Here is a 27,869-nt window from a genome sequence, read left to right as displayed (position 1 = left end):
GTTGGACAGAGTTTACTGAGTCCTTGCTCCAAGGTACTGCCTCCGCCTCACAAAATACCTGAGAAATACCTGAGCATGTTCTCTTGCTTATCCATCAGGTGAAAACCTTCATTTTTATTCCATCTTGAGTACTTATTATCATCAAGTTCTGAGATACGCTTAACTGGGTCTCCACAGAACGCAAACATTAATATCAGATACATTCTTAAAAACTTTATGAAGACTAAATTTCTCAAATATTTTTGGTAGGGGACAAATTTACTCATCAGCATAACTTCTTAGAGGAAATGAATGGGTGGGGTGCACTAACAGTTGAGATATTATCTAGGGAAGTTCTTAATTTCTCTAAATGGTGGGTGATTGGAACCCTTAGTACTGACTGGAAAGAATTAATGACTATCCTTCCAATCTAGAATAAGTGATGGCTCATTTGACTAGCAGACAATATTTTTACCAGCTCCTCAATTATTGTTATTAGTGCTTTTTCTTCAGCAGTGAGACTGGCCTAAATATTCTTCATTTTGCTGGAAGGGGATTACAAAAAGTCTATACATATCTGAATTTTTAAATAAAATAAGACAAGCACCAAAGAAAAATGGCCAGTGGAGTGTTGGCATCTTAATCCAACTTCATGGTCAGTTTAATCTACAGAGTTTTAAGGGTCTCAGACTTCAGTGTTTCTGTTCTCTATCCTCTAGTCTACTCACTTATAAAATTCTTGTGTAAAGGGCAAGAGCAGTGATTTTAGTGTGTCACCATGTGTGAGTTTAGACTGAAAAGGCCCAGGTGAACTGGTTCTGGTGTGAATGATCAAGTGACCTCCGCTAACCTATCTGACACCAGCTCGCTGATTTATGGCCATGAGAAAACAATACAGGGGTTTCGTACTTGGAGAGGCTAAAATATACGAGAAGCTGGAGGGCGTGGATGCTCGTCTCCTGTCCTCTGCCTCCTGGGACGCGGTCACTCTTCAGGACAAGGAAGTTGTGGAGCTGATTGGCCTTCAGTGTTACCATAGATAAGCCTCACAGAAGGTGCCCAAGAGAACACAAAACCCAGGGCAAGTGTTGAAAGGGCAAAGGAAGGCCCTATTAAAAAACTGACCATTCAGAGCTTGTTACACGTCTAGCTCTTCCAACTGTACTTCCTGCTTCGAAGACACACGTGCGGAGCACGCCTTGAGGTCCTTGGTCATGTAAGTACGTGGGAGTTGTTCTCTGAACAAGAGAGTGGGGAGACCAAGGCAGTCACCTTCCCCCAACCAGCCCTTGGTGACGGTAGGGCCGCCTACCACCTACCTACCATGAAACAGAAGTCAGGGCCCCTGTAGACAAGCCCAGTTCACCCAGCGTCAGTACCTGCTCATGAGGTAGTTCGTGGTCTCTGCCTGGCTGTCTGGCGTGTGGGGCAGAGGCTGCACTGGGGGAGCCCTTCCCCTGGGCCTTATTTCCACAAGGCAGAATAACACCTCCCATTTCAGAACAACCAAACAATAAACACATTAGTGACTAGGCAGTGTTGTGGCAGCAATAGATTAATAGGAACAGGGCAGAATCAATGCTGTTTGTCATTCTCTCGGGATAAAATTATAATAGGAGAAATACACAATGGGTTTCTCAAAGTAATCACATTCATAGCGACATCTTTTAATCGCTCTGCTGCATCCTGCTTCTCGCTTCTATTTGGAAACCACTGCATTTGTTGGAGGAAAATCATGACTGTATTCTCAGTGTGCCGCTTTATCTGTTCTCTGTGTCAGGATTCGCTTTTTTAAAACAGACATAGAGCCAGAGACAGCGCATCACACGATGGTTCCCTCCCATTTGCCCACCTTTCCATCCACGGAAGCCCCAGCAACACGTTCAGGACAACGTTGACAGGAATGTTGCCAATTTCATTTTCCAGAGGGAGAAATGGAAGCATCAGGCCTTTAAAACGTTGAGTTTACGTTTGGCCCTGACGCTCAAGGCTTTGGGATCTCGTGGTTCTGACCTTGCTTTGAAGCCAGGGGAACCTCCTTTCACTAACAGAGGAGGTGATTCCACGTCTTTATTTCCCGAGTTTTCTTTTCAAGGTGAGTAACCCTCCGAACAGAGAAGAAATGCTTACAGATGGAGTTACCTGGGTCTTTGTAGATACTGAGTACACCCTTGAAGTAATGAGGTAAAAATCTTTCCAGTAAAAGCAGCACATCTTCCAACTCTTCGAGAATCCCCACAAGCAGGAAGTTTTCATTCACGTTCAGTTTTGCTCTTTCAAGGGCCCACTCACCAGGCTCCCTTTATAGATAGAAAAATGATGTTTAAATCAAAGGTTGGTTTTCAAATGCAGCAACATGTTGAAAGTTTCTCCCTTCTTCTACCTGCCCCCATTCACAAAAATCCAAATCCTACTTCCTTCAGGGACCAGCCCAGATGCAGCATCTCCAGCCGTGGTCCACCTGGCCCCTGTCCTACCACCTCTCCTCCAGCATCATGGGCCCCTGCAGAGTGACAGGCCTGGGGCTCTTGAGCTTAGTGAGCCCCAAATAAATGTTTATTATATGGGCCCAGGCAGCTAGACATCAAGAAACACTGACTAGAATGGCTTATTTATTTATTGGCCACACTGCACAGCATGTGGGATCTTAGTTCCCTCACCAGGGATTGAACCCATGCCTCCTGCATTGGAAGCACAGAGTCTTAACCACTGAACCACTGGGGAAGTCCCTGGAATGACTTTTTAATAGAAGGATCAAACCGAATCCATAAAGTGAGAAGTTTAGACATGGGAAACTTACTGATATTGATTTCTGTAGAAATCAAAATAGGTGTCGGGTCATGACTGCTAATCATCTTACTCTTTTGAGAAATTTAAAGACAACTTTTAAAATTATTATTACAGAAGGGAAACAGCCTAATTTGTATTTGTAAGGCAAATCTCTGAGCCGACAACCCTGTAAGGAGCCCAGCCTGCAGATCTCAGGAACTAGGCTCCAGGCCTAACTGGTTTTTACCATCTGGGGGAACTTGGGAAGCCAGGATTATTTTTTGAAAATTTTTAAATAATCCTTATTTAGCTCAAATAATTATTGTCAAGGTGGGAGAAGGTGACATTTTGAAAGTGTTCTGACAATCATCACGCATGGACCCAGATAAAGCCTAAGTCCTCACCCCAAGACTGGGAAATATACAGTTTAAAAAGTACTTTAAGGAGTTACAATCATGTTTCTCTGAATAAATATGTTCATTGTGTCAGAAAGGGAGATATTGGGCCCCAAATCTTCCCAGGATCTGAAGCCGTGACCCTGAAGCAGAAGGCATGTATTACAGAGGGGAGGGTAGGTGAGGGAGGCCTCCTGAAGTCAGGAGTTTATGATGAAGCTGACATGTCTAGCCCCAGAATTCTGACCATAAACAAAGTGGTAAATTCAGCAAAACGTCAGTAATAACTAAGTAGCAATCACAGTGTCAGCAAAAAGTACAATGAATAAATAAACTGCAACTTGATACAGCTGTATGTTCCCTGCTCCCAACCCCCAGTCTCTTTAGACCTTCAAATCAATGACCTTCTAATTACCTCTCCTTTGGAGGGAAATGTCACTTCTGGCATCTGGGTTCATTTTCCACCAAGCAAAGATAATATTCACCACTACCACCATTTCTTCTGGAGGCGACACACATCTAGAGTACAGTGAGTTTCCAGTGTAGCTGGATCAGAACCAGCTGGAGAGAGGGGGTCATAGTAGCCTGGACCCCAACTCAGAGACTGGGATTAGGTGGGGATTCCCAAGAAGTTCCCCAGGGATGCAGGTGGGTAGACCACATAAAGTGTCTGAATAAGTCACCTTATAGAGAAGGGTCTGGCATCCAAATATGGCTGAGGAGTGATCACTAAAAGTATTTTCTTCTTCTCTGTCTAAGTGTCTCAGGAGAGAGACACTCTGGAATTTTCCAAGTGAGCATCCCTGTTTCGACCCAGTTAGACATACCACACTTACAAGGACACCCATCAATGAAGCTGTCACTGCAGAGGAGCAGGCTGGATGCACCCCCATGGGTTTTACTATCTCACAAGCTGGGTAGTGACAGATGTATGTTAAGAAGGAAGAAGAGTTTGATTGGCATTTCAGTTACACAGCTTTAGGGGTGGTCCCCAAGGTCCTCTCCAGACCTTGCTTTCTTAATTTCCTTATTTATGAGACATTCAGACTCTCAAATGTGATCTTGAGAGATTAGCAATAAATATGAACTGAATTCCAGAAGGCAGGGAGACTGGGGACACAGAAGGTGCCTGAGTAGCGCCAGCTGGTGGGTTTCCCACCATCGTGGTCCACGTAGCATGCCATGAGCCTGTTTCAGTCTTTACCTGCATCTGGGGTGCTGTCCACAGAAATACGGAATGATGTAAAATAACCTGGGGTTGGAACACTCGGGGTAGTTTTCAAGAATACACTCATTGATGTCCTAGAAGAGAAAACACGGCAGTGAGATGGCTGGTGGTCTCTGCAGGGCTCTGCCAAGCATCAAGAGGGTAAGTAAAATTGATACATGGGGAAGCTTTGAGAAGATGTAGAAAACTGATGGATTTCATGAGAAGATTTTTTTTTTGCCTCGCACCAGCCTGTTCCACTGGGCAGGTGCACACACGGTCCGAGTATTTCAGAGAGTGTTTGTTCTGTTGAGTTAACTGAATTTTTGTGTTTCCCCATGGCCTGAAGTCTCTGCCTGGATCACAAGCATCTTGGAGCAGTCCTGCTGACTGTGGCTAGCTGTGGCCCCAGCAGTTATGAGAAACTGGGAAGTATATAGTGGGCATTTAACAAGTATTTGTTGAATGGATTCAGTATGACTTAATTTTTAGTTCATCCAGACTTCATCAGAGATCCCTATACAGCCTGTAGAAAAGCATTTCCCTGTATATCCACATGTCCAAAAATACTTGTTGTTATTCACTTGCTAAGTTGTGTCCGACTCTTTGCAACCCCTGATCCCTTGGACTGTAGCCCACCAGGCTCCTCTGTCCATGGAATTTCCCAGGCAAGAATACTGGAGTGGGTTGCTATTTCCTTCTCTGGGGGATCTTCCCCACCCAGGGACTGAATCTACATCTCCTGCTTGGTAAGCGGATTCTTTACCACTGAGCCACATGGGAAGCTCATAACAAATACTGAAGTATTGAACATAGTCACATAAAGGGTTTGTAAATTTTGGAGGGGCTGTAAAACCATTTCTAATGTTATATTAGGTTAGAAAGTGGCCGGATGTTTGCCTACAGACATTCTCTCACTTTCAAAGGCAACAGTTGTGATTTCCAGATAGCAAATTTATAATTTCCGGACAGAAAATTTCTTTTCTATGAGGCTGAACGTGGGGTCTTAGTCAGCATTACTGGAGCTTACAGTGGCTTGATGGGGGATGAAAAAGAGGGATAAAAATCCACTTTCATTAACGCAGATTACATTGGATACCCCAGATAAGACATGTCTGGTTCTTAGGTATTTCTAAGGAGAAAAGATAACCCAATTTACAAACAAACCAAACAGCTGTGGGATGCTTTTCAGAAACATTACTGACAAGGTGGATTAAGAGTGGTCCCATGGCCAAAGGAGTTTATAATAAGTCAGTTGAAGCCACTGAATCTGATATGATTTGTGTAAGTGGTTAGTTATTAAAAAAAATTTTTTTAGTTCAAGTTTGTAGTTGGAAAAACATAACTTAAATGTCTTTTTTTCTTTTTTTTTAGAACAACCTTTCCCCCCTCATGCTTCTTTAGTTTATGTAATAATTAAATAAATTACACAATTACAATAACGAATTCAACTGGAAGAAAGAGATTCAGCAAACATGGTCCCACGGTCAGTGGAGTTTACAAGTCAGTTGAAGCCACTGAATCTGATGTGATTTGTGTAAATGGTTAGTTATTTAAAAAATTTTTTTTAGTTCAAGTTGGTGGTTAGAAAAACATAACTTAATCATTTTTTTTTTAGGACAAGCTTTTCTTTTCTCCTTCATGCTTCTTTGGTTTATATAACAATTAAATAAAGTACACAATCCAACTGGAATAAAGAGATTCAGCAAAAAACAGACTGTAGTTAAACACTTGGGCCTATCGTGGGAAGCAGAGATGTGTAGTTCCCGGAGAGGAATACACTAGGAGCAAACGGAACAGGGAACGCCAGCACATCCAGCCACGCGTGACGTGAAGGGTGGCTAAGAGCACCTCATTGTGAATGAAAGCCCATTAAAAATGCAGGATGTTAGACCCAAAATAGCTTTCTAGGAAGAATTTGACACAGAGAGATGTATGTATAAGACTATTCATTGCTATAAGATTTATGACAACAAAATATGGCCGAGCTCACAGTTCATTAATGGGGGATTGATTCACTTCTGGTGTATTCCTACCAGGAAACACACACAGGGCACCCAGAAAGGAGGAGGATCTACACGCACTGTCCTGAAACCTGTTCAGGATGTTTGCAGATGAAACAGAGTCGGTTATAGGGCAATATGAACATGTAGGACAACATAAAAATAAACTTACGTGTTTACAAAAGGACACAAGTATCTGGAAGGATAAACACCAAACTGTTCAAAGAAGTTATTTATGAAGGTAGATGTAATGGAAGGTGGCAATATATTCAACTTTTACTTTGATTCATTTTTGAGATGTTAGCTTTTATTGTAATGTATGTATTTTAGTTTTATCATCAGAAAAGTTTGAGAGCTACACATTGAAAAGGGCTTCCCTGGTTGCTTAGTGGTAAAGAATCTGCCTGCCAATGCAGGAGACCTAAGATACTTGGGTGTGATCCCTGGGTTGGGAAGATTTTCTGGAGGAGGAAATGGCAACCCACTCTGGTATTCCTGCCTGAGAAATCCCATGGACAGAGAAACCTGGTGAGCTACACTACATGGGATCGCAAAGAAATCAGACACAACTTAGCAACTAAACAACAAACACTTTGGAAAACAAACTAAGACTTGTGTAGGCAGGTGACTGGGCTTTGCTCTGAGGATGCTCACCCTCCAGGTATCCTCTGGCAGCTGGCGTCCCCCAGGGACCTAAGCCTCAGGTCAGAGCGCCCAGTAACTGGGCTGGGGTCACAGGGAGGGAGCCTGGAGCTGGGTGAGAAGCAGGGCAGAGTACACTCCAGCCAGGGCTGTCATCGTCAGAGACAGAGGGTCTGTCCTCTGAGGTTGAGATTTCACAGCAACGGCTGAGTAATGCGATGGTGATTTAGGGGGTGTCCAGAGATCCTGCCCATACACCGTCAGCCCCCCAGAGACCTGCATTAACATGAGGGGTGGGGCAACAGAGTCCCACAGAAACTTCCATAGCACCTGCGCTCCTCCGAGTTCACTTTCTAGTTGCCTTTTAATAAGAACTTGTGTAATTGTTTGTTTAGGTGGTGAGTCCAGGAGAGCACAGATGTCTGTTCGCTGCGTCTCCAGCGCTTAGCACCCTGCCTGGAAAAAGCAGGGCTGCAATAAATACTCAGCGAATGAATGGACAAATGGCAGAGGGAATAAGCCAAGACATACAACCGCTATGCTGTCCCCAGAGATCCTGGCGCAGGAGCTCGCAGGAGCCGGCAGAGGACATCAGCTGGTGGGGGCCGGGAGGGCCAAGGACTGCAGGGACCTCGGAAGGACTTTCCTCTATTGGAATCCACAAATAACCTCCCGAGGTCAATTTATGGGAAGACATAAATTCTGAGTTCAAGAATCGCTGTTAACCTTTCTTTCTTAGAGCAAGACATGTCCTGGGAGATTTCAAAGAGTTCCATTTGAGCCCATTAGGTTGATGAATGGTGTTGACCACAACTAGCTTATGGAAATGCTATAGGAGGGCATAAATAAAAGATGACTCAGGTGTAAGGCCAAGCGGAAGCCAGAAACGAGCTGTGAAGACCCACGCACTTAGCTGCCTGCGGCTTAGCCACAGCGCCCAGTGGGGTTGCTTCCCGGCAGCTCAAGGACTTGTGGCCTCAGGAGGCTGGTCTTGGCCACTCACACAGTCCACTCTTACTGTAACCCAGATCTTCAGTGAGTGACCTTTCAGTGTCCTCGGCCACCAACTGTGACAAGTGTCAGCACGGCTGTTCCTCCAGTAGCCTGCTCTGATGGCATTGTCCAGCCCCGCCTGGGGCCATTTGGTTTTCCCCCAGAGTTAAGCATTTTATCTTTGGTGTTAGGCTTTACTATCTTCTGTTGTTTTACAATCACCTTTGTTCTCTTCGTACACATATAGCTTAAAACGATTATGCAATTTCACTTTTTTCTTCCCATGCAGTGCTTCTAGGGTAAGGTTGCTTTAAATGAAAACCTTAATATATATTTTAAAATCTGCTCTAAGGTCATCATCATGGTGATGACTTGAGCCAAACTGGACCCCTTGCCAGTGCTTGATCTACGATTTTCTCATCTGGTCCCTGGATCTTGGTATCTACCTCGGTAACCCACAAAACACTCCTGCCCATCTAGCTCACTTTTAAGATTGGGTTTAAACATAAGACCTCACACTCTGACCATATTCTCAATTTATTAGGGAAATGAGATATTTTGCATAAACACACTTTCCAGATAACTGAGTCCACTTAACTGCCAAAACTATAATAAAAGGGACCAGTTTTGGTTGAAATTTATTCTAAACTATGTTATTATTTAAAGTGTACACTTACACCCTCTAGGTTTTCTTTGTGGGTTCATCTTCCTTCACTTTGATCTTTTAGCAAAATCATCTTCTGTTGGTTTGCTCCTGTAACATTTCCACTGGCTGGACTGTGATGACCAACACTAAGTACCCAAGGCCCCACAGCACCCAGTGGAAACCCGAGTCACTACCGCGGGGTCCCTGAGGGTCCTCCCTGATTCCTCTCTCACCGTTCTCTCCACGTCACTCAGCGGCCCCACCCTGCAACTTGACCCCTGAAAGGTTTCTTTTTTTTTTTTCCCATTTATTTTTATTAGTTGGAGGCTAATTACTTTACAATATTGTAGTGGTTTTTGTCATACATTGACATGAATCAGCCATGGATGAAAGGTTTCTTAATCTTCGTTCTCCCACCCGTTCCACACCTCAATCCCCGCTCAACTCATCTGCTGCTAGATAATATCCCTTCCATTTCTTCTGCCCAAATGCACCCTGTACAGAGTTGCTGCACTAACTCAGCTGAAATACAAATTCATCCACATCAGCCCCCTGTTCAAAAACTTTGAAGAATTCTTATTGACAATGCAGTGGGAATAACAATCAGGCAGGGCACCTGTTAAAAATGTTAATTCCCAGACAGGCCTTCCAGAGTGCTTGATGTAAATATGTTCTCTGGGGACCAGGCTAGAAATCTCCACTTTAAAGAAGAACCTCTGGGTGATTTTGAAAAGCTGGTTGCTGTTCATGAGCAGCAACCTTGTGCCAGTAGGGAATTCCATGCCTGGTTCATCCGTCTCCCTTGCCTGAAATTTCCTTCTCCCCTGGTCCCATAAGAGGCCCAGGTTTTGGCGGCATTCCAGGCAGAATGAGCGTTAGCATCCTCCAGCCCACTTATAGAGAAAGAAAGACTCCAGAAGCTGGGGAACAATTCAGGGCCTGACAGCAGTTTCAAGGTAACTCCTGGTGAACTCTCTGAGTAGACAAAGCACATGCAGCTTACATAGTGTGGTTTGCAGCATTCTCAGCATCCTTGGTCCCCAGTCAAAAAAATCTCCCCCCCTCTTACCAGTTTGACAGTGGTCCTGGGACTTGGCTCATTTAGTAAGACAAAATAAGTGGAGTCTCTAGAATGTTTCTCATTCATTCCATGATCTTTCGTCATCAAGCCCTCTCCCATCCTATGGCTAATCCTGGGCCCAGAAAGGAAGGATCTAAGAAGTTTCAGAAAAAAGAAAAGTTGAGATACACAGAGTCCATGGTGGGGGAGGTGTGCCCAGATGGACAGGACTCCAGGTCCCCCAGCCCTATCCAAACTGGAAGAGCTGTGCTGTGCCTGGGTTTATGTATTGGGCTTTTTATAAGATTTCAGTTGATAAAAAGGTTCTAAATCTGAAAATCATTATTTCAGGCCAGCACACAGAGGCTCAAGATATTGGAACAGCTAACAAAACTGCCCCCCCTCAACACCCCACTCCTCCCACTGCCCTACAGAAGCAAGTGATTCTGATCCTAGGGCCCAGGAAGTCAGATCTTATTAGCTGGGTCATGACTGGGTCCTATGATCAAAGAGCACCTTGTGAAAAAAATCACCAGTCTAGGAAAACATTTTTTCTTCTTCATTTCCTTCCCAAGGCCCAAGATGTTGAGAGTTCTGTTCTTCCCCCTACCTCACCCTTCGAGCTTCTCTTATAGCTCAGTTGGGAAAGAACCTGCCTGCAATGCAGGAGACCTAGGTTTGATTCCTGGGTCGGGAAGATTCCTGTGGAGAAGGAAATGGCAACCGACTCCAGTATTCTTGCCTGGAGAATCTCGTGGACAGAGAAGCCCGGCGGGCTACAGTCCATGGGGTCCCAAGTGTCGGATACGACTTAGTGACTAAACCACCACCACCACCTCACCCTTTAAGGAAAGAGGGCTACCAAGCCCATGCCAGCAAGCAGAAGAGTAGGTTTCATATGAATACAATAGTGTTAAATGCTATAGAGTATCTATATTCTACAGGTCAAAAATAGGTGGTAACAATGACCCTAAATGCAAGGCAGCAAAAGAGACACAGATGTAAAGAACAGACTTTTGGACTCTGTGGAGAGAAGGCGAGGGTGGGATGATTTGAGAAAATAGCATTGAAACATGTATATTACCATTTGTGAAACAGATCACCAGTCCAGGTTCAAAGCATGAGAAAGGATGCTCAGGGCTGGTGCACTGGGATGACCCTGAGGGAGGCGGGAGGGGGGTTCAGGATGGGGAACACATGTACACCCATGGCTGATTCATGTCAATGTATGGCAAAAACCACCACAATACTGTAAAGTAATTAGCCTCCTATTAAAATAAATAAATTAATTTAAAAAATACATGGCCTCTTTTATTGAAAAGAAATGTTATAATTTTGGTGTATAGTGTCAATCCCTTGGTTATTTTAGTTTTCATTATCAATTGTGAATGAATAGAGGTCTTTTGAACCTAAGAAAAGCTGGAAATGAACCTGGCCTTCGGGAAGGCACACTGCACTCAGGTGGAACGCTGGGCAGACTTCCCGGATTCAGCTCTCTGAACCTTTTGAAAGCCACACCTGCTGGGCCAATGCTGTTCCAGGCTCCTGGGCAGAAGGGACTGCCAAGTATGCAGTTTTGCCAGGCTGGGTGGTTATTTTATTAGGCAAATAAATGTCTACAGATTCTAATGTAAAAACACTGGGCCCAACCCAGTTTTGTACAAACATTTTCAAAAGTAAAAGTGGAATTCATTATCAGTCACTCCTTTTCATAATTACAATTTTTTGGGCTAATAATCGTTTCCCTTCCTTCTACATATAACATCTGGAATATCTGCACCAAAATGTCTTTAAGCAGAGGTTAGCCCCAGTGGATTTACAAAATCTTTGGATACCTTAAATTTTATACAAGTGGGACATTTTATGAAAGTCCATCTTGAAAAATTTTTCAGGCACAAATTTTTATAGAATAACAAATCGTGAGAACTGAATTCAGTGACTAGTGGGAGGAAGACTCAGGAAAAAGAGGTGGAAATGAAGTGAAGTCGCTCAGTCATGTCCGACTCTTTGCAACCCCATGAACTGTAGCCTACTAGGCTCCCCTGTCCATGGAATTTTCCAGGCAAGAGTACTGGAGTGGGTCGCCATTTCCTTCTCCAGGGGATCTTCCCAAGCCAGGGATTGAACCCAGGTCACCCGCATTGCAGGCAGACGCTTTACTGTCTGAGCCAGCAGGGAAGCCCCTAAAGAGGTAGAGAGGGCTGTTGATTCTTTGAAGCTGTTAGAAATGAAACACAAGATAAACTTTACCTAGGATTCTGATTTTAAACTTTCGGCCAGAATTTTCTTATAAAGTTTGCATCTATGATGCCCTGATACAGTCTAAAGCAATCCGATTTTGTGTGTGTGCGCACTAAATTGCTTCAGTTGTGTCTGACTTTTGGCGACCCTATGGACCGTAGCCCTTCAGGCTCCTCTGTCCATGGGATTCTCCAGGGTTGCCATTTCCTACTTCAGGGGATCTTCCCGACCAGGGATAGAACCCTTGTTTCTTTGTCTCTTGCATTGACAGGTGGGTTCTTTACCATCAGCACCACCTGGGAAGCCCCTATAAAATCCTAGGTTGACAGTTATTTTCCTCAGCACTCGGAAGATATTACTCTGCTGTTATCTGGTATCTACTGCTGCTGATGGGAAATCTGATATCAGCCTAATTATGCTTCTTTCACTAATCATCTGCTTTTCTTCCTTTTCCTTGGTATCCTGCAGCTTTATTTCAAAATATTTGAGCATAAATTTAACTTTGTTTATTCTGTTCAGTTCTTATGTATGCTTTCAGTCTGAAGAATCACACCTTCTATTTTAGACTATTTTATCTTTCAATAGCTTCAAATACTGCTTCCCTACCATTTCACCATTCTCTTTTTTTGAAACTCCTATTGACTGACTGTTGGAAATTTACCACCTTTCCCACATCTTTTAACTGCTCCTTCTGTCTATTTCTTTCTCTCGCTCTCTTGACATTTCTGAATTGAAGTTTTGATCAATTCTTCATGCCTACTTTCTAATTCATAAAGTTCCTCTTTCACTCTACTCAGTTCAAAGTTTATTCCATTTCTTAAGCTTTTATTTCCATGACCATTAAGTTTTTATTTCAATTACCATATTTTTCATTTTCAAGATTTGTTATTTATTAATATTATAATGTTCTGTTTCAAGTATTTGTCATATAATTTTCTGCTCTTAATGGAAGTTATTCACACTTTTATCTTTTCAACATCCTAGGCATACTTATTTTAAAGTCTTTGCCAGATTGTTCTGTAATGATAACTGGAATGAATTTCTGTCTCAACAGTAGATTTCGTTGCTTTTCTCGGTATTAGGGTTTTTTTCATGTGCTTGCTTAAATTATTTGGCCTGTAGGCTCATTTTGAGCAGGAAATTCATTTTCATTTTCATTCTCTCTATCTCTCTTCCTGCCAGTCCCTGTCCTTCCCTGGTGGTTTTGCAGTTACTCCTATCAGGGCTCCTGGCACTAGACCAGAACCAGATCTCATTTGAACTTCCCATCCTATGAGAATAATGGGAATATTCTCATAGGGAATGAAAGTCCATTTTGAAAATTTTTTCAGGCATAAATTTTTATAGAATCATAAATCATGAAAACTGAATTCAGCGACTAGTTGAAGGAAGACTCAGGAAAAAGAGGCAGAGAGGGCTATTAGTTCTCTGCTGGGAACAACGGGAATAACAGATCTGGTTACCAAGAAGGAAGAATTTGGTTCACTTCCTACTTATGAGGCCGTGACTTTGTTTTACTCCCTCCCTAGGTTTACCCTTTAAAAGCCATAGTTCCAGGGACAGGGCAGTGGCCATTTTGTCTGGCTTTCTTTGCTTGAGAGTGAAGGAAGGGTGGCCGTCCACCTCAGCCTGTGGCATGCAGCCTGGTGCTGGCCTCCATCTTGACAGGGAGCCCAGTGCGTGGCTGCCACCACCTGATTCTGGACCAGAGATCAGCTGGCCTGTGATTCCACTGCTGCTCATTCCTCTGGCATTGTTCCAGCCTTGGGGACACTCTTTGTATTTCCTGTTTAAATATTCTATCATTGTTATGTGTTTGGGGGTCAAGGGAACATGAAATCAGTATACCATCTTGCTTGGGGTCCTGCATGGGCTGTTCATGCTTTTTTTTTTTTTTTTTCCCTGCAGGAAGTTCTACTGGAAGGAATCCTGAGTGCAGAAGTGTGGGGGATGGATATAGGGAGTGCATCTTGCCGAGTCAGAGGAAAGAAGCTTGGTAAAATGTCAAGGCCATGCCAGAGCAAGGTCACATGTTTATTGAAATGTGATCATTTCTGCTTCATAAGGATGTCAGAGGAACTGGGCCAGAGCACAGTTTAAGCCAGACCTCAAACAGTGTGAGTTCTGAGGATTCTTCTTACAGACCCTGCAAGACATTAATATATCATAGCAATGACTCTATTATAATGGCATTGCTTTGAGTCTTTTAATTGCTTCAAATGTTGCCAAAAGTTCCAATATTTGAAGTAAACCACAAACATAAAAATGGTATAATTTTCGCTCTACATTTTCTTTATTAGGATGATACAGGCTCTAAACTTTTGGAAGAAAAGCTTCGTGCCTCTTCTCTGTATTATGGCACCCATGCAGGGCCAGGCAGGTGCTCTTTTATAGCTCATAAAAGTAGCCTTTGAAGATGATGAAATTTTAATTTGAATTGTGCTATGCCTAGCAAATCACCATGGGAATCTGGTAAAAGCTTTCAGAACACAGTGCTGCTTTTCAATAAACAACATCATAAAAAATTCAGCAGCAAAGTGAAACCCAGAAAGCAAGCACTGTTGCGTTTTAATCAAAAAGTCTTTAAATGATATTGTGGACATTGATATATTGTTATGGATACTTTTTTTAGGAGACATCTGGAAGACCAAAATGTCATTAAATGACCTCTATTCTACTCCCTCCTAGAAAAGGTACTTTCCAGATGTGCACTCCACTTGGAGGAATAATGACTTTGGGATTTTGTGATTCTAGTCTCCAAGGTCCAGAAAGATCCACGTGGTGGACCTCTGCCACCGGCAGCTCTGCCGTAAGCTCTGAAAGTGCTGCCGTGGTTAAACAGACCCCTGATCCCTGAGCATTCAGCCCTGCATAGGGATGGCAGCAGTCCCTGCAGAAAGGGGCTATGTTGATTCTATTTGGAAGCACACAGTCAGTGGGACTCTCTGATCTTCTAATATGACTAATGTTGAGATGCGGATCAAACACACAAAATAAGCAGGAAGTTGGGTTTATGGAGAGGTCAACCCCCCTCTCTCCTACCGAGTCACATAGGAAACAGACAGGTCACAATTCTGTGGGCTTTCTGTAGGGGTGGTAGTACGGTATCATTTGAGTGGATGGCCAGGGGATCTTAAGGATCTATAGCTTTCCCACTCTGGATCTTAACAAGATCATAGAAATACATTTTAACTCTTGACTGCTTTCCTTGTAACCCCAGAAGGAAAAAATGCTATTAAAACTTAGGTCAGGGACCAGAAGGGCCACTGCAGATTTTACTTTAAAGTTGAATTATGAACTGGAAAGAAATGCATCATGCAGCTCATATCTATTCATTTCACCTGTTAAAAGAAGCCTCAGAGAAGGGCTAAGTCCCTACACAGTTCAGTATTTCCCGGAGGCAATGCTAAGCAGACCAATGAGGTTCCAACCAAGCTTCTTGAGGGACATGAGCCTTTTGTGAGTGTAAGAATGGCAGGCATTCCTGGGAAACCAAGTATGTTCTTCAAGGGTTTTATACCATACAAATGATTTATGACTCCTTTGGGCCATACAAGTTTCTAAAAGCCACAGCAACTGTCTTAACCTCATAGAATTTTGATGATTTTGCCTTCCCAGCTGAAGAGGTTCAGCATTCTCTTTTCTTTCTTTCACATCCAATAGTCTAATAGTTTTGGCCTATGAGGCCAAAACAAACCACAAAAGTCACACTTTCAACTTCTGGTTATCCAGGGCATAAACAACATGTTTGTGGATTTTTTCTTTTTTTTTTTTAAGGCTTCCAGCTTCTCCCTTCTGTGGCCCCATAGTCCCAACTCAGAAGGTCATAAAGAATCCACAATAGATTTAAAAAAGAGAAATTGAAACTAAATAGTCAGAATGATTATTTTAGATGCACTGGAAATTTCAGTTCCTTGAGACCCTGTAATCATGAGTGACTAAGAATTGACTGGGTGATGGAGGATCACTGGACTATTCTCTTTGATATGAATATTTGAAGTTTTCCCTAATGTGTAGTGAAAAGTAAACAAACAAACAAAAAATCCAGAAAAAATACTTTAAGAATAGTTCCACCCTCAGTCGAATGCCTTTTTTTTTTTCCTACTGCCTTATTTTGCCCTGAGCTTTATTTTTTTGTAGTTCGTTCGTTCATTCATTCATTCACATTCTTTTTCTTATGACTTTAAGGACTCTTGGACTATTTCCTGGTGGGTAAGAGACCTTTATGAATCTTCCGACTTATACCTTTGTAATGTTCCATCCAAGTTTGTCTAGAGACCTCATTTCTGATCCTATCAGTGCCCCTGCTCCCTGGATTATTTCTGCTCCAGAATGAAATGTAACTCCATAGAATTAAAAAAAAAAGCTACAAGATAAGTCCCCCTTTTATTGAGGGTTATTGGGATGTCCCTGGTTATTGGGATGTCTCTCACAGCTTCCTTGTAAAAAGTTCTCTCATATTTTTATTATGTGCAGCTGCCTCTAAGAGATGACATTTAACAAACCAATGTAAACTCCAATTCTTATTTTTTTAAGGGTTATGTTATGATAGTTTTTCTTTTACTACCTTTTCCTTTCAACTATTGATATTCTTCCTCTTTTTCAATGTATTATCTGTCCCTGGATAGACTAATGCTCTATAAAGAATGAAAAATTTCAAATCACTGTACTATAAGTGGGTATACTTATCTACCCACATAAGTAAAACATTTATTGAAATGACGGACTATTAAAGTTTTGAAGTATCAAAGTTTCCCAGATACTTTTTCCTCCAAGTCTCTAGAACTGAGAACCAAAGGCAAAGAAAAGCAAATATTTTATCGCCTCAACTTAAACCATATGAGTCACACCAAAGATGCAGAGATGACTTCCACAGACTAAGCGTTTAAGTATGTTTATCATTTAGACACACACATGGAAGAATGTGTAGGAAGAAAGGCAGAGTCTTCTTCGTGAAAAACTGATTAAACATATTTGGAAGGAAGGGTTATTTCTCTCTTCCTCTCTCACCATGAACAACTGATGAAGGCACAATCAACTGTAATGACTTAGGTGGTCAGAACCAATTCTTTGTAATGACCAGGATAAACATTTTCAGCTCTCAAGGTGTATGGTTTAATTACTGTTACAAGGTTCATAGCCCTCATTCAACACTGTCCTTACTGGGCTTCCAATATATACTGGGCCCTGTGTTATGGACAGTGCATTCCTGCTCCCCAGGAAGGAATGTTCTAGAGCAGGGGTGGCAAACCCCACTGCCCACTAGTGCTGTCAGATCACACGGATGCACGAATGGGGCCCTGTGCCCGTCCACGTTGTCTGAGTGGAAAAGCCTAGAGCAAACTGGGAAAACATACCTACTGTCTTGAGGGGGCAGGTGCTACTCTGCTCAGGCCTGTCACTGCCACATGGATTTTGTGCCAGGGATCGCCCCATCATCTGATTTTCCAAGCAGAGCAAGACATTTGAATTTTTGTGTAAAATCTCCTAATTTCACTCAGGAAACAAAAATTGTGAGTGAAGCAATCATGTCTGCAGGTCAATAGGACTCACAGTTAACCAGTTTATGTCCCATTGGCTTAGCCATTACCGTTTCAAATTTGAGTACTCCCTGAAAAAATATAGGACCTATGGTTTGCTATCCTATGTTTCTGACAAGAATAATGTTGGTAGATAAAGGACAGCTGGATTTTAATGATACTAGACCAGTTATGTGACAGAGCTGTGAGACAGAGAAGGAAAACTGGATTTGTCGTCAGATGCTCTAAGTTTGAGTCTTGGTCTCTTATTTACTAGTTGGATCACAGTGGGCAAGATGCTTCACCTTTGTGAGCATCAGTTTCCTCATCTATAAAATAAGCATAGTGGGACTTCCCTGGTGGTCCAGTGATTAAGAATCTCCCTTCCAATGCAGGGGACATGGGTTTGACCCCTGGTCCAGGAACTAAGAGCCTACAGGCCATGGCCCAACTAAGCCCATGCACTGCAACTACTAGGCCCACAAGTCCAAAGGACAGTAGCACCTCTTTCACAGGACAGCTGTGGGGATTAAAGAAAGTGCATCTGAAAATGCTTTGTAAGCTACAGAGAGAACCCAAGAGTGAACAGGTGGCTTGAGATTTGAATACATTGATTAAGGACTCTCGAGGATTCAGCAACATTGGATAAAGCAGTTGCAGAAATAGAAGACTCGATGGTTCTGCTCACTCCTAACAGGAAAACTATGCAGTGAGAAATGTAAGGAAAGTGGGGTGAAAACTGAAAGAGCTCAGTGGTGGGGCCCAGAAGGGGAGCTGTGGTTACAGGCTGCATGATTTCCTTCATGAAAAAAACTTACTAGGACCACAATGAAACCCTTGACTAAAGAAGCAGTGATTATCCACCAGGTGAATTATTTGTGGCAAATTTAAAATCGCAGGCTGGCTTCCTACTCTTGGGATATTTTCAAACCACCAACTTACCTCTCCACCCTTAAGTCAAAGACTGAGAATTCATTTCAACATTAGCCCAAGAAAAACACAATCAGAGGAGACCACAATGCAAGAATACTGTTATTAATTCTAAAATTAAATATAATGGATTTCTAGATTATCAGCTGTTTTCAATTATCAGCACCAACATTCTCTTCTATAGAGGGGGATAAATGGATTATTTTTAATAATTCACAAACCTTTCACCAGAAGAGTGGAAAATTTCACCATGGGGTTATGGTTGATTAAACTCTTAAGGTAACTATACTGTAAATTCTTTGCTTCTTCACTTTTAGCACTAAGGGTTAGGTAGTTTCTCAAAATACAGTAAGCCTATGGATGTTGCTTTGATTTAAGAAGCAGAGAAAAAGAAGGGACTTACTGGTGTGAAACAATTGTTTTTTTGAAAAAGAGGTTCCCCTGGTGGCTCAGACATTAAAGAATCTGCCTGCAAGCAGGAGATGCTGGTTCGAGCCCTGGGTCGGACATCCTGGTTCTCCCCTGGAGAAGGGAATGGCTACCCACTCCAGTATTCTTGCCTGGAGAATTCCATGGACAGAAGAGCCTGGTGGAGACCAGTCCATGGGGTGCAAAAAGTTGGACATGCCTGAGCGACTAAGACTAACTAATTAAAATTTTAGAGAGTTCTAGCAGAGAATTTTTGATAGTCCTAGACTACTAGGGAGGCAGTACCCAAGATCTTCCTACCTACGGCTCAGGACCATTCTCGGGGATGTGGGGATGGGAAGGAGGATCCAAAGTGAGAGGAAATATGTATATTCATAGCTGATTCACTTTGCAGTACAGCAGAAACTAACACAACATTGTAAAGCAATTACCCTCCAATTAAAAAATAAAATATATATATAAAAAGAGTCTGTATTTAGCAGGAGTCATGTACTGCTCAGTCTTATAGAAGGTGGAGGAGAAACTGCTTCTTTTCTTGCTTTGGACTCCTTAGGTCTAAATCTATCTCACTGAGAGTTAGAATTTGGAGATTTAAAGATGTTAACTAACATGGAAACGAGTGCAGTAAAAAAAAAACAAATGTCATCCCTAGCTGTTTCTCCTTGTCAGTAAAGACTGAGGGAAGGAGATGGTTATTAGCTTGGAATACAGAGATGCCCCCACCCTTGCAAAGTGGTCTCTGGCTATAACTGTGTTTCAATATGATTTGTTCTCTTTGTAGTCTAAGTATTTTATTTTATGCATTTAAAAACATTATTCTGAGAAGAGGTCTGTAGGCTTCACTGGACTGCTAAAGGGGTTTATGACACAAAGGAGGTGAAGACCCTTCTGTACCGGATACTGACGGGGCCATCTGTCTCTGTTGTAAGAGATATTTCCTGACTTGTATTTCAGCACTGGCCCACCCAAAAATGTCAACAGCAGATTATTTTTGACTGAGATTGAAAAAAATTCTCCCTTGCAAACTTGGGTAAAACTTCTATTTCAAAGAGTTGGATAGAAAACTACAACAACCACCAAGAACATTTTTATGCAAATAGGGTCCCTGGGGTGGTTTTAAGTGCTTAAAAGAATTTCTGTACTTGACACTTAATCTAGCCTGGTGGTCCTCAAAGTGAAGTCCACAGATTGCTGGTGGGACTTGAGATCCTTTCAGGGATACCAAAATCAAAACTATCTTCAGAATCTTACTAATGTGTTATCTTTTTGCTGGTGCCAACATTTGCCCTGATGTGCAAAACTTGGTGAAAAGTGGTTGGCTCATTAGCATGAATCAAGATAGTGGACCAGACTTGACTGGACATCACGGTACTCTTCACCTGCACACACTTCAAAAGAATTTTTTTTTAACTTAAGAAGGTCTTTGAAGGAGCAGTGGAAACTACTCATTGCAGTAAATTTCAGCCCTTTAAACTCTGTGAAGAGATAGGGGAAGTGAGCATAAAGCCCTCCTGTTGACCTCTAGCAGTCTGCTGGAGTCTAAGAACCCACTTCTCAGATCAATGTGCTTAAATGTATAAAATAAAACACATAAGAGTAGGAAGGAAACCAAATACATTGAACTATTTATTAAAATACTAAAACCTCATGGTAACATATGTGCTTGTTTAAAGTGTTAAATAATAAGATTTCTCTAATACCTAATGTTAGCTATTTAGTGGGTGTAATGCTGAGTGCTCAGTTGCTCAGTTGTGACTCTTTGTGACCTTATGGACTGTAGCCCGTCAGGCTCCTCTGTCCATGGAATTTTCCAGGCAAGAATACTGGAATGGGTTGTCGTTTCCTACTCCAGGGGATCTTCCCTACCCAGGAACTGAACCCGAGTCTCTGGCATCTCCTGCATTGGCAGGTGAATTCTTTACCACTGTTGTTGTTCAGTTGCTAAGTCGAGTCTGACTCTTTGAGGCCTCATGGATTGCAGCATGCCAGGCTTCCCACCCTTCACTATCCCCTGGAATTTGCTCAAACTCATGTCGATTGAGTCCGGTGAAGCTATCTAACCATCTCATTCTCTGTTGCCCCCTTCTCCTCCTGCCCTCAATCTTTCCCAGCATCAGGAGCTTTTCCAGTGAGTTGGTTCTTCACATCAGGCGGCCAAAGTATTGGAGCTTTAGCTTCAGCAACAGTCTTCCAGGGAATATTCAGGGTTGATTTCCTTTAAGGTTGACTGGTTTGATCTCCTTGCAGTCCAAGCGACTCTCAAGAGTCTTCTCCAGCACCACAGTTTGAAAGCATCAGTTCTTTGGTGCTCAGCCTTCTTTATGATCCAATTCTTACATCCATACATAACTAGTGGAAAAACCACAGCTTTGACTGTACAGATCCTTGTTGGCAAAGTGTTATCTCTGCTGTTTACTACACTGTCTAGGTTTGTCATAGCTTTTCTTCCAAGGAGCAAATGTTTGACTATTATTTGTCTGTCTGTTTACTATCTGTTTTGTCTCATTAAGGTATCCGCTCCAAGAGAGGCAGGACTGTGTCTTGTTCACAGAAGTCCCAGGGCTTAGAAGGTGCCTGGCTGAGGGCAGATGTTTTGCCAGTATTTCTCGAATGAGTGAGGAAGTACCATCAGCTTCTATACCCAACTGAGTCAACTTGGCACCCTCTCTCCTCTTTCCATTTTTTATTTTAGACTCCTAAAAGTACATCACTGCAGATTTCAAATTTACACCTCTTATAAATATTGTGGTTTGCAACTAGTCTTATTGTTTGATCCCAATTGTTTTAGAAAGAAGCTGGTGCTTTAACAGAGCTTCTCAATCAATGAATACAGAGCCTCCTAGCACTGTTTCCCAAGGGCCTGGGGATGATCAGCCTCTACTACTGTTCCCTACTGGCTGTCACAGAGAAAAGGCAAATGACTGAAACACAAGGAAAACTTTCTGCAAAATCCCCCACATGAAGCTTCTGTGGGTTGAGACGGAAAATATGAATCTGAAAGTTTGAATATCTGGGATTATAATTTTATCCATGAGAACACCCTGGCGTCAATATGAACAAGGAAAATGGCTAAATGGAGAACTAGCATCTAGTTAACTTGTGCCTGAATGTTTTCTTTGGCTTCTCAATCTTACAACACTAATTTGCTTAACTATTTGAATTCAAAAGCAAGAAAGATCTCCTTGGTGTCAAACCTTAGTCTTACTCCTCCAATATTTTTATTACAAAGTTAACCTGTGCTTATTGTAGAATATATGGTTAGGCAAAAAATGAAAATATAATCATAAATCTGCCACACAGATATAAATATTTTAAATAAAAGATAGAAGGAATTAAAATATAATAGATTAGAAAGAAAAATATTTTGGTATATAGCACTTTTTTGTTTTTTTATATGAAAGTCTTTTTTTGTTACCATGGGTTGTCCTGACTCTAGTGCCAAACTCCAAATAAAATATTAAAAAGAACAAAGGAGGCAAAAGTCTTTGAACTTTCCTACCCCCATACACTAATTTTTTTTTAATGTTAAATTTCTTCGTATAGGGGTCATTGTTTCTTTAGCTGGATTTTCATTGACTTAAATGTACCTCCATCTAAATTACACACGGAAATGACTCGAATGAACAGTCCACAGGGTCGCAAGAGTCGGACATGATTTAGTGACTATACGGCAGTGAGAATGAATAAAGTAAAAACTCATCGACTATCAAGAGCTCAGGAAAGGTTGTTATTTACCATATGAACTGGCAACTTCTTATTAACTCTTACATTTGAGGAAGATTAAAAGATTAGACAGAGACATCCCCTCTCAAATGAGAATGGTTAATGGCCCTGGACAGGCTTTGATGTTTCAGTTTTACGCGTTCCCTTTTTGGAACAGTGAATGTGGCTGCCTTGATCTAATAAGTTATCTGTTCATCTGGAAAGGCACGTGATATGTTATCTCCTTTTGTGCATTTGCTCTCAGTACAACTGATGCTTCTATTAATGCAATCCAAGTTGTTTTCAGTTTATCTGAACAAGTATAAAGGCCAATCACTTTTGTCTTCCATTATTTTAGTAAGAGTCTTATAGGTTACTTTTCCCCCTGCTTAATGCCCTGAAAATGAAAGTGTTAGTTGCTCAGTCATGTCTGACTCTTTGCAACCCCATGGACTGTAGCCTGCCAGGCTCCTCTGTCTATGGGGATTCTCCAGACAAGAATACTGGACTGGCAGTCATTCCCTTCTCTAGGGGATCTTCCTGACCCAGGGATCGAACTGGGGTCCCCCATATTGCAGGGGGACTGCAATGTCTGAGCCACCTGGGAGGCCCCTGAATGCCCTAAGTGAAAGTGAAAGTTGTTCAGTTGTGTCCGACTCTTTGTGAACCCATGGACTATACAGTTCATGGAATTCTCCAGGCCAGAACACTGGAGTGGGTAGCCTTTCCCTTCTCCAGCGGATCTTTCCAACCCAGGGATTGATTCCAGGTCTCCCACATTGCAGGTGGATTCTTTACCAGCTGAGCCACAAGGGAAATCCAAGAATACTGGAGTGGGTAGCCTATCTCTTCTCCAGCGGATCTTCCTGACCCAGGAATTGAACCAGGGTCTCCTGCATTGCAGGCAGATTCTTTACTAACTGAGCTATCAGGGAAGCCCTAGCCTTCTATCAAATCAGGCTATGTCGTAAAATGCTAATGAAGTTAGTAAAAAGTAACAGAGACCCAGGTGACCTTTGCTGTGGCTTAGCTACTCCTTCAAAGAGGGAAGGACTGAAATTTCTGGCTTCAGTATTCCGCCTCAATTTTTCCCTCCCTTCACTGTCCTAAATCCTTTTAAGCCCTTTTAACTTTTTAACCAAGGATTTTATTTGGGAGCATTCAGTGAGGCCAAAGAACCTCACCTTCGTGAAAAGCCCACAAAGCCATTTACTGCTTCTTTAGAAGTCTACAGGCGTCAAATAATAAAAAGAGCACTGTGAATTACGTATTTCTTGCATTTTCAAAGACTCTGGACATCTATCATCCCATTTTTATTGGCTGATGGAAGACTGATGAGGGTCCCACATTTCCAGAAAGGCCTTTCCAGAGGCACAGAGGTGACTGTAAAGCTCACTCTTGGTTCACTCCCTGGTGGTAAAGAGATGTTAGAATGTGGGTGGGACAGTGCAGCCTCTAAGTGGCTATCTGACGGGCTGGTGAACTACCAGTGAATTACCCAGAAGCAGGACAATGTGGAAGAGGAAGGAACTAGCTGCATCCTTGGGGACGGACAGAAGTCTTCTTTGAAGAGATGTAATGGTGAAGTGGACTGGAGTGTGGCTGGGAGGAGGCAGGGGGCGTGGGACAGTGTGATCACTTTGCAGGTCTACACCTGCAGGTTAGAGACCAAGGAAACGGTCTCCTCTGTCTTCCTGCCTGTCTTTCAAAGGAGAACACCAGCAGAAATGAACCTGAGGGAACTGTCTTTTAAATAAATGAAATTAATGAAACATGATGATGCAGGCTCTGCCTATCTGTCCAATCTTGAGTTCCAGTTCCCGCCTCATCCTTTTGGCCCCAGCAACCTTCATGACCCTCAGTTCCTCCTGTGCTGCAAGCTGCTTCAAGTTATGCCCTCTCTGCCTGGCTGCCTTCTACTTATCCAGTAAGACTCAAGCTGCTTCAAGTTATGCCCTCTCTGCCTGGCTGCCTTCTACTTATCCAGTAAGACTCAAGTGTCACCTCCTCCAGGAAGCCTCAGGCACATGACTTCCAGAGAGGTCCACTAATGTTCGTAGGTGCTAGAACCCAAGGGCCATGTGCCTGCCTCTGCCCTTAGACTGTATTCCTGACAGCACAGTCTATGCTGTTTCTCCATTGGTTCTTGCTCCCACCATTACACATGGCTCAGAGTGGTGCCTGTTTGGCTGAATGAGACATGATTGATAAATGAACACACCTCCCCAATGAAGCAACGAATAAAACTTGAATGTGAGCTCCACAACAATAGCAATTTTTGTTCTATTCCCCGATGGTTCCCGAGTGCTGAGAAAAGGATCCATCTCATAACAGGCACTTCAAAATAATAATAATAATAAAGCATTTTTAAATAAATTAATAAGGAAGAAACATTTTTGGAAGTGGTGCAGAAGTGGTGATTTACAGATTTTTTTTGCAATGTCAAAAGATTTCCAAGGTCTTTTCTTGAGGATAAAGGTTGCTTTCATGAGAGACCCGCTTTTTCACTTGGAAACAGATTTCATAGCATCAGCTTCCTTAGCTGGTTCATGTGCACTAGAAATATTTTTAGTAGCTCACATATTAAGCAGTTTGAAGTGACCCTGAAACCCAAGTCTTCTGACATCTGAGGGCCATGTAGGGCACATCACTTTCTACAGTGGCCAGAGTTCCTGGGCTTCTTTGCATCTTAACCTTTCTTGGGTTGGTCTCTACATACGCTGCACTCTCAGGTTCTGGAGCGCATGATACAAGGAGAGAAGAAAGCTGGTATGTACCTCCCTGCTTCCATTGCAGCAGGCATATTTTATTTCCCAAGCTGGAGAGAGCAGAGCTGGGAGGATACACAGTTTCACAATAAGCTGCCAGTGGCCAGGCAGGCACGTAATTAATATATCCCCTGGTCTGCGGGTGGGAGTAGGCAGGAAGCACATGAACCACATCACTGTAATGGATGTTACAGTTCTCTTCAAAGGTCATCCTGAGGTTGAAACACACTTTGCAGTAGTATCTACCTTTATAAATGAAAGATGCAGGAATTCATAGGAGTGGTGACAGACAGAACTATATGGAACACCTTTCTACATTATTCCATAGATGCTACTAATCCCTAATCATCAATAGAGGTGAGTACATATATCAGTGTTACCTTCCACAGTAAATATTACTTAACAGTGGGGTGGTGTGCAGGGGCTGGAATACAAGCAAGTATAAGACATTTTATCTTCTTATCCTGGAGAAACTTTCTGTGTAGGAAAGGAGCAGGACACAGTGGTGATGGCGGAATGCAGAAAGGGATAAAACATAGGGCATGCCAACCCTTGTATAGGCATTCAGCAGAAACAAGGTGGTTTAAGGAATTTTTGCAGTCAGAAATGCATCAGAAAATCATTATGTGCCTTGATGTAGCATAGAAGTTTGAGGGGCAACTCTGGAGTCAGATGACCTGGATTAAAATCAGTGATATGTCAGTAAATTCATAACAACTACCCTTTCCCAAAAAACAAAGACCTAACTTATAGCATCTGCAGATTTCCAAGATGTGAATATTCCTACCACAGCCAAATTCAAGCCACCATCTTGATGTCAACTGAAATAGTAATTAGTTGAAAATTTCCTGAAAATTTAAGAGTTGCTCAGAGCCAGGCCAAGCCAGCTTCAGCACACCACTGGTTGAAACCCAGGCTCTGCCTCTTACTAGTTGTGTAAACTTAAGCAAGCTACTTAACTTCTGTGGTCTTTCGCATCTCATCTGTGAAATGGGCATAATAATAGTCTTAGAGGGATGCTGGAAAGATTACATGAGATCATTCGTGTGTGTCCTCCCTTTCTGGACAAGCATGAAATTGAACTAGGATGTCATAATAAGTAGCCTGGTGAGCAATGGATTGGAAAAGTTTAGGAGATGACCATCATTTCCAGGCTTTCTAATTTTGTTCCAGAACTTAATGTACACCCTTACTTCCCAGGTGGTGCTAGTGGTAAATAACCCACCTGCCAATGCAGGAGACATAAGAGATGTGGGTTCAATTCCTCTGTCAGGAAGATCCTCTGGAGAAGGAAATGGAAACCCACTCCAGAATTCTTGCCTGAAAAACCCCCGTGGACAGAGGAGCTTGGTGGGCTACAGTCCATAGGGTCGCAAAGAATCTGACACAACTGAAGTCAGTTAGCACTGCATTGTGCTACTTTCCAGACTCTCCTGTATTGCATTGTTCATGATTGTTGTTGTTATTTATGTTATTTAGTCGCTAAGTGGTTTCCAACTTTTTTGCAACCCCATGGACTATAGCCTTCCAGGCTCCTCTGTCCGTGGGGTTTCCCAGGCAAGAATATTGGAGTGGGTTGCCTTTTTCTTCTTCAGGGGATCTTCCTGACCCAGGGATCAAATTCTCATCTCCTGCATCAGCAGGAGGATTCTTTATCACTGAGCCACCTGGAAAGCCCATTCATGACATTCTATTTTCTAAATTAACTTTCTCTGATAAATATCCAATATGGCTTAGCCTTTCACAGCATCATAATGACAACTCCATGTGGTGCTTCCAACCTTAACGCTCCAGTCCTAACTATGTAAATGAGTGGATGAGATGAGATAGCCTTCTTTTCTGCCTTGAAAAGTGCAATGATTAATTAAAGTCTGTTCCCCCGCCCCCCACCTTTTCTCAACTCCCTGGAACCCCATGTTAAAGGGCCCTGAGGACAAATCCTGTTCTTACGTTTAGTTTCCACCTTGCTAAGTGTTTTCTTTTTGCTTTGTTTGTAGCCTCTTCTTCTAATTTACCAGTGATGGTTTGTTCCTAAATCAAGTACCCTGGAAGATATTTAATCACTTCTTTGCACAATCTTGGCATTTGCAAAATGAGACTAATAAGGCTAGCTTAGAAAATGGCATAGTTTTGGAAGACTAAAGACTTAATGAGAAGCTTTGAATTTCTCCAAAGAAAAGCCTTTTGACAACTTGGTGTTAATTCAGCCCTTGATGTAAAATCATTCACTTTGATTGGATTTTAAAATTCTCCATGCAAAATGTGGTTTTGTAAATAAATACAGATTTTGCTCTGGCAGAAGCCTGACTTCCACGAATAACATTTAGAGAGAATTGTTTGAGGTATCTTAGCTGAAATATTAAAACTGACACCGGATGAAAAGTGAAAACCAAAGTAGTCTTCAGGCATAGAGTATGAAACAAATAATGCCTTTCTCCAGTTTAGAAGAGCTTTCTCACGAGGAAGAAACATTTCTGAAAATTAAATTTTGCTGGATTATTGATAATATTTTTATTTACTTATCAATAAGCAAGTGCTATATACCTCAAGTTTAAAAGAACTATTTGTTAAAGCAGCTAAACCTAG

General features: G+C 42.3%; 1 protein-coding gene across 1 annotated transcript in view; it reads right to left on the bottom strand.

Annotated features, from left to right (window-relative positions):
- Window positions 1-27,869, bottom strand: part of UST (uronyl 2-sulfotransferase) — a 301,747-nt gene that overhangs the window by 46,190 nt on the left and 227,688 nt on the right. Inside the window, exons 6-7 of the mRNA XM_043888418.1 lie at window positions 4,348-4,445; window positions 2,122-2,279 (exon numbers count right to left, since the gene is read on the bottom strand). Of these exons, the coding sequence (XP_043744353.1) occupies window positions 2,122-2,279; window positions 4,348-4,445 (256 nt within the window). The remainder of the gene's footprint in view (window positions 1-2,121; window positions 2,280-4,347; window positions 4,446-27,869) is intronic.

Source organism: Cervus elaphus, chromosome 26 (assembly GCF_910594005.1).
Source record: "Cervus elaphus chromosome 26, mCerEla1.1, whole genome shotgun sequence".
NCBI lineage: Eukaryota > Metazoa > Chordata > Mammalia > Artiodactyla > Cervidae > Cervus > Cervus elaphus.
This window is presented reverse-complemented; position numbering and strand designations above follow the sequence as displayed.